Source organism: Castanea sativa, chromosome 11 (genome assembly GCF_040712315.1).
Source record: "Castanea sativa cultivar Marrone di Chiusa Pesio chromosome 11, ASM4071231v1".
In the NCBI taxonomy this organism is placed as follows: Eukaryota; Viridiplantae; Streptophyta; class Magnoliopsida; order Fagales; family Fagaceae; genus Castanea; species Castanea sativa.
Genome location: NC_134023.1, coordinates 43,019,810 through 43,033,140, shown reverse-complemented (window position 1 = coordinate 43,033,140; position 13,331 = coordinate 43,019,810). Strand labels below are relative to the sequence as shown.

The 13,331-nt window shown below is 35.5% G+C and overlaps 2 protein-coding genes and 1 long non-coding RNA gene across 3 annotated transcripts; all 3 read left to right on the top strand.

Moving 5' to 3' along the window:
- Window positions 1–3,991: 3,991 nt before the first annotated feature.
- Window positions 3,992–5,436, top strand: LOC142614891 (uncharacterized). Its single transcript, XR_012840588.1, has 2 exons — window positions 3,992–4,483; window positions 5,322–5,436. It is a non-coding gene; the product is annotated as an uncharacterized LOC142614891 (long non-coding RNA).
- Window positions 5,437–9,130: 3,694 nt separating this feature from the next.
- On the top strand, window positions 9,131–11,530 carry LOC142615338 (uncharacterized). Its single transcript, XM_075788086.1, has 2 exons — window positions 9,131–10,968; window positions 11,316–11,530. Exons 1-2 carry the CDS (start codon window positions 10,668–10,670, stop codon window positions 11,348–11,350), a joined length of 336 nt encoding a protein of 111 aa, XP_075644201.1. The 5' UTR covers window positions 9,131–10,667; the 3' UTR covers window positions 11,351–11,530.
- LOC142616547 (uncharacterized) lies at window positions 9,891–10,574 on the top strand. The gene has a single exon (XM_075789375.1). It carries the CDS (start codon window positions 9,891–9,893, stop codon window positions 10,572–10,574), a length of 684 nt encoding a protein of 227 aa, XP_075645490.1.
- Window positions 11,531–13,331: the final 1,801 nt, after the last annotated feature.

Below are 13,331 nucleotides of genomic sequence, written 5' to 3'. Positions count from 1 at the left end.
AAATTGTGTACATTATACGTACCTATTGTCTAGATTTGCAGAAAATTTGAGTTCTAAGAGTACGTTAAATGTACAAAATTGCGTATATTCAACCAAAAATTTTGTACATTAGATGTATAGATTGTTTGGATTTGTAGAAAATTTGAATGAACAGAATTGCGTAAATTCAACGAGAAATTGTGTACATTAGATATACGAATTGTCTGGATTTGCTGAAAATATGAATATGGTGAATTGCGTAAATTCAACGGGAAATTTTGTAAATTAGGTGTACAGATTGTCTGGATTTGTAGAAAATTTGAATTCTCTAGATTCGTTGATTATATAGAATTGCATAAATTCAACGGGAAATTATGTACATTAAATGTACAGATTGTTTGGATTTGCAGAAAATTTGAATTCTATGGGTACGTTGAATGTACATAAATGTGTAAATTCAATGAGAAATTGTGCACATTAGATGTACGGAATGTCTAGATTTGGAGTAGATTTGAATTCTGCCGAGTTGCACTTGAGTACCGAACACGTGGTGTGTGTCGTATACACAACGAAACTGCATGTCACTAACTGACATGAATCGGGGCAATTTCATGTGGTAGATAATGCACACCATAAAGCATGAATATGTATCTACATTATAAGCCTTGAATGCATACCCATACTCCAAGGACAAGATGCATCTATGGTTAGGGAGGGGTTGACACCTAATCGCAAATGTCCATCATCCAAAGTGCATGAGAAACCTTTGAAGCATATTACATGCATAATATATTTTCATCATGGAAAGTAGGAATGTAGACATGTCCACACCTAGAAGGTGTGGCCCAAAGCAAGATACAAAATTTTAGACATGTCCACACCCAAAAGGTATGGCCCAAAGCATAGTGCAAGAAATGTAAACCTAATCTAGGAAAGTAGCTAGACAGGGTTCTAAAAGAAAGTCTATGGAAATAGTGTACCTCTTGGAAGGGCTAAACCCTTAGGGTCTATAGATCTATATCTTTTCATTTGCTACTCTAAAGCCCGATGTGTGCTTCATCCATCACATGCAAACAAACAAGCATCAAACAAAGGAAGGAGTGAAGCAAAGCAAATGAAAGCATTATATCAACCACATACAAGGGTATGTGCATAAACATATTAAAGGCATTGCACATACAAGGCGTTAGACATCGCACAATAGGATTTTGAAAAGTAGGAAGGTTTTCTCGCAATTTTAAAAAGATTTGGGAAAAAATGTAATTTTGGGAATTTTGGGGGAAAATATGGGTCAAAATATGATTTTGGGAAACAAAATGCAAATATAACAAAGTTATGGTACAATATGCAAATATGACAAAGTTCCATGACATAATGCGAACATGGCAAATATGATGGCATCTGAATTATTATGAAAAAAAAAAAAAAAAAAGCCAAGGACCCTTTTTAATTAATATGTGAGCTAAAACTTATTAAAAAGTGAGATGGGTTAATTTCAAAGGTGGACCTAGGCTGTGTATGTTTCGGATCTGGGCTAGGCTCTAAAAGCTGATGGGCTTGAACTAGTGAATTGAGAGACTAAACCTGGAGTGAGTATCGGAATGGGTTAGATTCAGAGGTCTGAACCCATATCATCCTCGGATTGGGCCCAAATCTTACTTAGGGAACCGGTTCGGACCCAGCTAAACGGGTCTGGCTGACCCGCTTCAAAATTTTTTTCCTAACCTACCGTTTACCTGTGTAACTTTAACTTCCAGAGCCTTCACTCTCTCTCATACCCGAGCCTCCATGGCCCAGTACCTTGAACTCATCACTCACTCCGATCATCAGCACCACCACTACGGTGGTCTTCTCCATCTCCGAACCAACTCTCTAAACCTCGAAGTCTCTCTCTATTCCTCGGGTCTGAACTGTCTCTCAGACCATGGCCGAAGCCTCTCAAGTTCATCACCGCCGGTGGTTATCGGTCTCACCCTCTCTTCGTCGATCTAAACAAGGCACAGCCTCCTAGCTCCGTCGTGAAGCCCAGCCACCAACACCACCACCACCACCACGACGGTAGTGATTCCCAACCTCTCATCCTTTCTCTCTCTAAACCAGAGCCAAACACTTCATATTTATCCGATCTCTCTCTCTCTCTCTCTCTCTCTAAAACCTAGAACTCAACTTCTCGATCTACTACCTAGGAGAGCCCCAAACGGCGCGTGGAACATGAATCGGTGTTGTGTTGTGGAGGTTAAAGGCTTCAAGGATCTGTCAAGAACCGTGGCCGTGGTGGCGCGTGAGATCACATGTGGTGGCGCGTGAGCGCGTGAACAACACAGGTTTGACAGAGGGTAAGGAGTGTATGCACAGAGATGAAACAGAGGTTTTCGGATTTACCTTTCGTTTTTGTGATTTTTGGTTGATACTTTTCTCTATCCTTGCTCTCCGCTGCTGGCTGTGTTGTTGCTTCCCTTTTGTGATTGCTCCGGTTGATGTTTGGCTGCAAAGAAAATGTAGAGAAAATTCGAATCAAAACAAAAACAAAAGTGGGGAAAAAGAATGAGATAGGGATAGAAGAAACTTATTGAAGTACATTTTCCTAATTGTGTTGCTGTCTTCCCTTATAACTGAATCTCTGCAATTTTTTGAATTTTTCTGGTTTATTTTATTTTATTTTTTGCTTTTTGGTGGGATTTTTGGGTTTTCCTCTCTTGGTTGGTGATGGAGGAAAAGGGTGAGAAATGAGAGAGGCTAGAGAGGATTTTCTCTCTGCCCGTTGTAATGAATGAGGAAATAGAATTTTGTATTTGAGGTTGGGTATTTGTAGCAATAAATCAGGAGAATTTTGTATTTGAGGGTATAGCATTGAGGGCGTAGGAGTGAGTGTGCTATCAGAGTTTGTTAGAGGCGAATGTGACATAAAATTTTGCTTAGTTATTTTAAAATTTTTATTTTGGTCAGTTGAAATTTTAGGGTATAAGATCCATTCCCGTTAAATTCTCTAATTTCGTATGAGTTTTATTTAAATGTAAGAAATATGGCACTTAAGAATCAAATAAATGCCACATATGTCTCACATTGAGTTAAAATCAAAGAGAATTTAAGGATTCAATAGAAGGGCTTTCCCAAATTTTATTGATCTATATTTCCTTCTTCTCTATTTAAAATTCTTTGCAATTTAATTTTAGTTGATTTTATTTATAAATTTTAGAATTTTTTATTATTATTATTATTATTATTATTTTTTGTAAAAAATGAAATGATATTATTAAAATTTCAAATTAATATATATATATATATATATATATATATATATATATTTAAAATGATTGTACATTGTGCAAGCCAAGCTAATTAATTGGTTGATTAGTAACTATTAATTAACAGCCTCCTAACTAACTTTGTTCCAAAAAAGTTGTCAATTTTGCTAATTGTTACAAAAGACCCTAGGAACTAACTAGTGGCAGGGAATGGCTGTTGCACCCGGTTTTGGTTTGATTTTTGGTGTGAGGAGGTCCCCTAATTGTTACAGAAGTTACTGGACATTTTGTTACAAAAAGTACTACTGCAGATGGTCTTGCATCACTTCCACAATTAACTGTGAATGTGCTTATTTGATGCTAGTTTCAATTTTTTTTTTTCTTCTTAGTTTTAGATTGCTAGTTTCAATTTTTCTTCTTCTTCTTAGTTTTAGATAAATTTATATGATGGAATGTTATTGGCTGCACTGGTTAATGAGAAACATTTAACTAAGCATTCATTAGGGACCATTTGTATAGCGATCGCACGTTGATATTCTTTAGGATTCTTTGTAAAATAAACCCACTAATTATATCTATGGATACAACTATTTTCTTTCCTTCTTGTTTATATCTTTTTGTCTTTAAAAGTTCCTTGACAAACATTTTCCGAAAGGGGGGAAAAGGACCCCAAAAAAAAAAAAGGATTACCTGCATGGACTTGAAATGGTGAAATCTTGCGCAAATTAACTAGCTTACAACTCCCACCCCCCCCCCCCCCCCCCCCCCCCCAAAAAAAAATAATGTTGTATTGAAATGGAGGCATCTAGTGGCGTGAAATATCATCCCTGTTACATGCTTTACTCTAAGGTGTTCTTTGGTTGAAGAGGGAATTAATTGAGAAAAGCAGAAATGTTAGCAAATTCCTTTATTGGAGCATAAGAGCTTGCATATCATAATTTCCGTGGTAGGACTTTATTTAAAGTTTGAAGTTAATTATCTTTAATTTGGAAACCCCTATTTGTTCATTTGGCTAGTAAGGACTGTTGATAATTTGTTTTTGTTGAGTTTGCTGGTCGTTTAATGTAGGAGACATGTCCTAACTGAGGAGATTTTGTCAAGCCCTGAAGATGATCTTTGTTAATGTATCTTCAAGTTGTTAATGTATCTTCAAGTTACGAATGTCATTTTGCTTGTGTAAAAATGACTTATGGCTTGATAATGGTGTATTGGATCTTTGATAGAACCAGTGTACCAAGTCCATTTGTATATATGTATTTGTAGATATGTGCTTCATTTGGGCTTACTGATTTTTTTTTTTTTTTAAACGGCTTACTGAATATTTGAAATGTCTTATAATTTTTTCTTTTGCTTCATATTTTATTTGAAACTTTTCAATTTTCAGTGGAATTGATATTTGGAAGGAGAATGGTGTTCGAGTGATTGCCCAACGATTTGTGTTGCCCCATTTATGGTTTCAACCCCATCTTCCCCTCTCCCCCGCCATCTCCCTATATCAAAAATAAAATAAAAGGAGAATAACAATATTTACTTTGGAGTCTTTTGCCTTTGATCATGAAAATTTGCCTTTGATCAAGAAAATTAAAAATGAATAGTGTATAATAAAAAGTATGTTAGAGGTGATCCCATGTGAAAAAGATTTTGCACTGATCACAATTTGGATTAACTTTAGAACCAAGTATAGTTTAAGAACGCTTTTGGGAATATATGTATATATATGTATAGCTTATTTGTATTGGGTTTATTGAAAGATAATAGTTTTTGGTAAGTCTTCTATTAAGTGTGTTACAAAAAATTAAAAGCTATTTTATTTTAGATAAAGAGAAAAAATGAAACTTTTTTCAACATTTTCCAATGCAGACAATCTTAACCCTCCTTTTATAATAAAAAATCAAAATTGCATCTCATCATCAATCCACTTACACAGCCTTAAAATAATGGTTAAAAATACATAAACATAGTAGTAATTAGTGTCCAAGGCCGGTCTACCATGTACCAACGACAGAGAGACTATTGAGCTATATGTAAGCACAACGAGTCGAGGTATGAGTCATGGGTGTGACGGCTTACAATTCAATTATAGTCGCACGAGTCCAGGTAGGAGCCATGGGTCTCATGCCTTACAATTCAATTATAGTCAAATGATAGAGTCAATTTTACACAAACCTTTTTTCCCCGCAATGTAGAGCATTCAAAAAAAAAAAAACTAAAATATAGCTTTTAGTAATTGAAAATACTACTTTATCTATTTTAATACCGCACTTTATAATACACCCAACATTTAATATTTTATTTTAACAGTTAACGTATTAAAATAATATATCCAACTTAATAAATAACAATCACAACTATCAACACTTTAAAATATTGTTTTTTAAACACCACACATTAAAAAATTAATTTTTTGTTTTAAGTTTTAAGCTATAGATAGCAACTCATTGTTTAGTTGATACTCAAATTATTTTGAGTTTACCTCCTTTGCTGTTCAAGGCATTTTGAGAGTATTGGTTGCTATATTGACTTTTTAGTCAATATAGCAACCTTATTGGGATGTTTTGTGATAAATTGAGCGGCCGCTTATCACGTTCACATGATCATTTTTTCTTTAACCCTCATAGTCTGTCACATTAGAGTTGTGTTAAAAAAAATTGTGATTTTTGTTTTTTTTTTTAAATGGATATGAGTTTTTGTTGACATGGAATCAAAAGAAATGTGGTCATTTGAAAATTTTTATTAGTATACTGAATTTGATGTTGAAATGAATTAAATTGTGTAACTATTATTGTTTTACGAGGTGGGAATGTTGGATTATTATGTGTTGTTATTGTTGTTGTTGAAGGTTTTATGAGGGTGAGTGGAAAGTGGTGATTTTGGACGGGTTGTTTTAAGTTTTGGGTTTTGTATAGATTGAAAATAAAATTTATTTGGGTGTTTTTTAGAATTAAGAGCCTTTTTATGTTTTGTTTATGTTAATTTCTCACTTGGGATTTTTTTTTTTTAAATGGATATGGGCTGTTTTTGGAATGGATGCTGTTTGGAATTTTTGTAGCACATCGGATTTGATGTTAATAAGCATCGAATTGAATTGTGTAAATATTGATTACGAGGTGGGGGAGATTGGATTACTCTGCGTTGTTGTTGTTGTTGTTGTTGAAGTTTTTGTAAGGATGGCAAGAGGGTTGATAGAATTTCATTTGCGTGCTTGGTTTCAAAATCAAAGTCAATAGGATTCCGTTGCATGAGTGCAATGAATTGAAGGTGGTGCAAAAGCCTGTTTTGATTGTCTTGATTCAAATGGGGCTCAAGCTGGTTGGACTATCCAAACTATGATTATTAATATCTTAGAACTTAGTGAGTTAATTCCTAGTTGTAGATTCTGCTGGGTTAGTACTCAGTACAGCATGTAATGCTGCTGCTACTGCAAAGCTGGCAGTTAGTATTAGAAGTGCCCTTTGTTGTAATAAGCTCAATCTTCCTAATGTCATCTCAGATACGTCGGTTTGATTGTTCCTGTGCTGGTCTTTTGTTTCTGAAGGTCAATTCATTTGAAATCTTTTTTTTTTTTTTTGGATAAGTAATTCATTTGAAGTCTATAAAAGTGCATTTTTGCTCTTTGCTTTTCGATGCTGAAGTTGTTACTCAATGCTCGTCAGTTTATGCTGCCTATTGATAACATTGTCTAACTTGAAATATACCCTCTTTCATATGCACAATGTTAATGAACCTTTTGATGCAAAAAGTGAAGGTTTTGGTGTTTATTAATTCCATTGTACAGCTGATTGAAGCTTTTAGTAGTATTTTAGTTGTGAGCATGTGATTTTGGACTTTGTTTTGCCCTTTAGAGAGAGGGCATAATGGAATTTTCTAAGAGCAATACTACATCCACAACATTTTCACAACAAATTTTAAATAGCATATTGTTATGGGTTTTTAATCTGAATCCACCACTTAAATGACTCTTTTGCCCACTAATAACAGCAAGTAACAACTTACCAACTGGGATTTTTTGTAAAAGTGTTGTGAACATAGCATTTCTCAATTTTTAATATTAATTTCTCTTAGATTTTAAAAAAGGGTTGTTTCAACAAACAAACACAAAATCCATTTGCTTGTTCGGTTTCAAAATCAAAGTCCATAGGATTCTGTTGAATGAGAGAAATAAATTGAATTGAATTCATTTAAAATTTATATAATTGAATTCTATGTAGAATTGGTTCTTTGGTTTGTGGATCCAATTATCCAACAACTAAGTACTTGAACTTGATGCAGCATATGCAGCGTTATATTCTGAAGCTATTCCCATCATATACTAATATTTATGTACCCTACATATTTTTGTATGTTGAAGTTTTTGCTCATGCTGCCTATTGATAACATTGACTAACTTGGACTAGACCCTATCTTTCGAATGAAGAATGAGGTTCACGAGGCTTGTGCTGCCTTTTAATAACATTGTCTGACTTGGATAGTTGGGCTGCACAATGTTAATGATGCTTCATTGCTAACTGTGTTTTAAAGTTCCTTGGGGATGAAATCTAACTCCCGTTCCCATCTATTGGTTGAATAATTTAGGATTGCACTTTCTTGGTAGGTCTATTAAGAGGGTATCCGTGTTTGTTAAGAGGCTTCAGGCACTGACACATATTTCCTCCATTTAGTTACTTAGTGTTTATGTGTGTGTTTCTTCCTCGTTTTTGTTTCTTTATTGGTAGTATTAGATGTCAGATTGAAGAATGGTTTAAAATGGACGATTCCAATGTCATGCACTCATGCTGATGGAGTGTTCTGTACCTTATTACCCTTCTTCAACATAATTATCTTGCCAAGCAGTCTGGAGGAAGAAAGAAAGCTTTGAGGCTGCAAGGTTGACTGCATATGCATAATCTGATTACCCGGGCATTGTAAGAATTTAGAATGATCTAACAGTATAGTGTAATTCTGTCTGATATTTTCAAATGGCATTGAAGATAATTTCAATACTTCAACGCATTTTCTGCAAAATCACTGGAATAGTACTAGGCGCACACTTTTCGTAACAGTTTTTTTTTTAATGCTTTTCACAACTTCTCAAGATGTATAGGAGTAACATCACTTTCACGGATGTAGTTGAGAGTGATTAGGTAAAAGTAAAAAAACTAGTTTCTTGTGCTATAATTTGCCTAAATTCTGCCTAGATGCGAATGCTCTTGCTATTCAACCCATTTTTGTATTTAACCAATTTTTGTTATGCATTTAGTAGTTATGAAAAAGTTGTGAAAATTTTTTATCACCGAACTTGTTGAAGTCACCATGATAAATATTTATTATATACCAATTATAACAGATGATGTTAACAATTTCTGAAAAAAGTTTTTGTATCATTCAGCTTGTTAAAGTTGCTATGATAATTTTGAGTATGCACCTATTACAACTGGTACAGGTCCTGTTAGCAGCCTTGGAAAAAAAAGTTTCTGTATCACTCAACTCGTTGAAGTCACTATGATTAATTAGATAGGCATTACTCCCATGGAATCCTTTAGCTCATTCGATTGTGCACTCAATGAAAACTAGATTAGAAACCAATGAAAACTAGATTAGAAAATGCTTAAATTGGTTTTATGTTCTAGATAAACCATGTGCTGGCTTTTGTTCACTTACAACTTGAAAACTATTGTGGACATTGAGGTCTCAAATACAAGCCAGTTGTAGTGCAGATCAAACCCTGTTTGGTTGAACTGGACCATTAGAATTGGAAATTAAAACTCTGTCTCTCTCACTTCAATGGGTTGATAGACTCGCAGTATTAGAAATTGAAGATAAATTGAAGATAGATTGAAGCACAGATTGACAAGCCAATGCAAGTGTCCTGTTTCTTACTTTACTGCTTAAACTACTTACCATGTAATAAGTGCTTTAGTTTTAGATGTACATAACGGCATGTCGTTTGTACATAACAGTAGGTTCATTAGTTATATTGTGGTGCCACTTGTCTTGATTAGATTGGACAGTAGGTTAGTTATTCTGGTATGTAATTTCCACTCCTCTGCTTCCAATATATAAGGACAGAGCAGATATTTTATTATATACACGAAATCATTTTTTTTCTCAAGCTCACAATGTTCACTCTCTCTGTTTCTTTTCTTCCATAGCTGAACCTTTGAGCTTGCATTTTGATTTCAACATGGTATCAGAGCAGAACTAGTTCAGAGAATCATTCAAGTCTGGTATTCTCTGAATCTTCCTAGTTCAATTTCGTTTTTCATTTTCTTGGTGCTTCTTCCAGAACAATTAGAAATTTTCCTCTTTGTGTTTCTGATTGATTCTTGCACTAAGTTCATCATCTTCTAGGTTTTGATTTCTTTAGCAAAATTGAAATCTAGATTCTCTTCTTCATATTGGAAATTGAATTTTTTTTTTTTTTCAATCTTAGGGTTTTCAATTCCCAATTTGCAGTGAGTTCATCAAGATTGTAAATTGAATCTTGATTTGTTCTCCTTCAATCTTAGGGTTTCAAGTCTCTGTTGTGATTCAATTAAGATTGTAAATTGAATCTTGATTTGATTTGGTGGTACATCACATCACTACATTCGTTGCTTGTTCTCTGAAGCATTCTCTGGAAAATCAACTTTGGTTTTTCCTTTTGTTAATTCTTGTTTGGGACTCTGTATCTTCATCTTTGCACTAAGCATGACTGAAAGTACATCTAGTGCAACTACTTGTACTGCCCAGCCTTGGGAAAATTCCTCCAATCCATATTTCCTATCCAGTGGTGACAATCCTGGTGTTTCATTGGTGGTTCAGCCTCTTACTGAGGAGAATTATAACACTTGGAGTAGAGCTATTCTAATATCCTTGGATGCCAAGACCAAACTGGGATTTATTGATGGCTCCATCCCTAAACCTCAATCTGTTGATTATCCCTATTACATAGGCTGGTGTAAGTGTAACACCACTGTGTTAGCTTGGTTGTTTAATTCTGTTTCTAAGGATTTACAACCTAGTATAGTGTATTTCAAGACTGCCAGAGATGTATGGATTGATTTGCAGTATAGATATGGGCAAGGTAATGGGCCTAGGATCTTTGAACTGAGAAAGGAGATTAGTGCTTTGACTCAAGAGAATTTATCCATCAATGCATATTATACAAAATTCAAGGGACTTTGGGATGAATTCACCAATTTTAGGACATGTACCTGTGGTCATCAAGTCGAGGATTGTACAATGTCTTTTTTGATGGGGTTGAATGAAACTTATGCTGCTGTCAGAGGACAGATTCTTCTTATGGATCCTGTGCCTCCTTTGAGCAAGGTTTTCTCTCTTATACTTCAAGATGAGAAGCAAAGGAAGGTCGGTGCTGCCAAGAAGATGTAGCTTGACACTGCAGTTGCTCTAGTTTCAGCTTTGGTAGCAAAGAATGTTAAGAATGCTAAGAAAGGTAGGCCACAATGCACTCACTGTGGTGCTATGGGTCATGTGGTTGATAAGTGCTACAAGTTGCACGGATACCCTCCTGGTTATAAGTTCAAATCTGCTAAAGGTCAACCTTCCTCTGCCTTACCATTTGCAAATAATGTCATTGCCTCTGAAGAAGATGCAAGTGAAGGTGTTAGCCTCACTAAATCAGAATATCAACAGCTACTTGGTTTATTGAACTCAAAATGTCATTTTGGTACTCAAGGACCTTTTGAGGGAGCTGCAGATACCCATCAGGTTGCAAACATCATCACTCAATCTTCACTTGATCTTCAAGGGCATGAAATATCAGGTATATGGTCTACTCCTTCCCTTGACTATTCAGTTTTCTCTTCATCCATCAATACTTCTCATATTCAATCCACTGATTGGATTCTTGACAATGGAGCCACTGATCATATGATACATTCTTTAGCCTTTTTTACCTCCATTACATCTATAGTACAAATTTCTGTTAGGCTTCCTAATGGTGATATGACTAAGGTCACACATATTGGAACTATGCAACTATCATCTACCTTAATTCTTCACACTGTCCTTTGCATACCTAGCTTCTCCTTTAATATGATATCCATTAGTAAACTGACCCAACATCCTTCTTGTTGTTGCATTTTCCTTGCACAATACTGTTTTATTCAGGACTTACAGCTCTGGAAGATGATTGGGTTGGGTAAAAATCAAGGTGGATTATACACATTGCAAAGCAGCTTGCCAGATAGTTTGCCACCATGTGTTTCGGCTGCTCTTTCCAAACTTTCATCTTCTTCTCAAACTGTAACAGCTCTTAATTCTTGTAATGTGTCTTCTGTTGATACAACTAGTCTATGGCATTGTAGGTTAGGTCATCCCTCTACCCAAAGACTAGACTAGTTACAATTTGTTGTACCAAACATCATTTCTTGCAATAATAAAGCTTTTGATTATTCTATCTATCCATTAGCTAAGCAAAAGAGATTATCTTTTCCTACTTCTGTGTCTCATTCATCTACATGTTTTGATTTAATACATGTTGATATCTGAGGACCTTATTCCACGCCATCTCTAAATGGTTCTAGGTATTTTCTCACCTTAGTGGATGACTACAGTAGGTGCACTTGGGTTATTCTGATGAAACAAAAGTCAGAAGCTTCATCCTTACTTCAATCTTTTTATAATCTCATACTTACTCAGTTTAAACTTCCTATTAAGATCATTAGATCAGACAATGGTCCTAAGTTTGCTTTGAACTCCTTTTATGCTTCTAAAGGGATTATTCACCAATTGTCTTGTGTGGAAACTCCTCAACAAAATTCAGTTGTTGAGAGAAAACACCATCTTCTTACTATGGCTAGAGTATTGAGATTTCAAGCAAATTTACCTCTCAAGTTCTGGGGTGATTGTGTTCTCACTGCCACTTATTTGATTAATAGAACACCTAGTCCACTTCTAAACAATATCACTCCTTATGAGAAGCTGTTAGGACATTCCCTTCTTATGGTCATTTAAAAAATTTTGGTTGTTTGTGTTTTGTGTCAACCTTATCTAGAGATAGAAAAAAGTTTGATGCCAGGGCCAAGCCTTGTATATTCCTTGGTTATCCTTTTGGTACTAAGGGTTATAAGGTCTATGATTTGGCTACTAAACTTGTTTTGTATCCAGAGATGTTGTGTTCAAGGAAACTATCTTTCCTTTTAAACATTGGTTGTCACATCCTAAGTCAGCTTCTCTGCCTTCCTGCCCTTCCATGTTTCCTGCTCAGTCTGTTATTCCAAAGTCTAGTGCCTCTTTTCCTACTGCAGAATTCACTCCTTCCTTATCTTCAGATCTGGCAGTTCCACCTGATGAGTTTCCTGACCTTGTTCAACCTATTTTTATCTCTTCTAATTCAGCTTGTGATGTTCCTCCTATTATTCAACCTGTTAGGCAGCAACCTGTTAAGCAGTCCACTAGAATCAGAAAAAGTCCTAGTTATCTTCAAGACTATCATTGCAACTTGGCTTCTGCACATGTGTCTGCCTCAATTTCACTTCCTCAATCAAATGATTCCATTGCTTCTGGTGATATAGGTATTCTTTACCCTCTTGCTTCAACTCTTTCCTATGCCAAACTTTCTACTTCTCATAAATCCTTTGCCCTAGCTCTAACTATTGCTAAGGAACCTGATTCTTATGCTCAAGCTTTGCTTGATCCTAAATGGCTTAAAGCCATGAAAGCTGAGATTGATGCCCTTCAGGCTAACCATACTTGGGTTATGTGCAAGCTTCCTCCTGGTAAGGTGCCAATTGGATGTAAATGGGTTTATAAAATCAAGTTGAAAGCTGATGGTTCTGTAGAGAGGTATAAGGCTAGATTAGTGGCCAAAGGTTTTACACAAACTGAGGGTATAGACTTTTATGAGACCTTTTCTCCTGTGGTCAAGTTTGTTACTGTCAGAACCCTTTTGGCTCTTGCTGCTATTCATGGTTGGCATCTTACTCAATTAGATGTCAACAATGCATTCCTACATGGGGACTTACATGAGGAGGTTTTCATGCTTCCTCCACTTGGGTTTGGCAGCAAGGGGGAGGTTTGTAGACTTACAAAGTCTCTTTATGGACTTAAACAAGCAAGCAGACAACGGTTTGCAAAGTTGTCTTCTACAATTGTGGATCAAGGATTTGTTCAATCCAAGGCAAA

What these genes read in the sequence shown, in the direction of transcription:
- LOC142616547 (XM_075789375.1), top strand. Translation starts at nt 9,891, where the DNA reads ATGACTGAAAGTACATCTAGTGCAACTACTTGTACTGCCCAGCCTTGG.
- LOC142615338 (XM_075788086.1), top strand. Translation starts at nt 10,668, where the DNA reads ATGGGTCATGTGGTTGATAAGTGCTACAAGTTGCACGGATACCCTCCT. An exon ending in TCAAGGGCATGAAATATCAG is followed by an intron (nt 10,969 to 11,315) that starts GTATATGGTCTA and finishes TGTTTTATTCAG; the next exon opens with GACTTACAGCTCTGGAAGAT.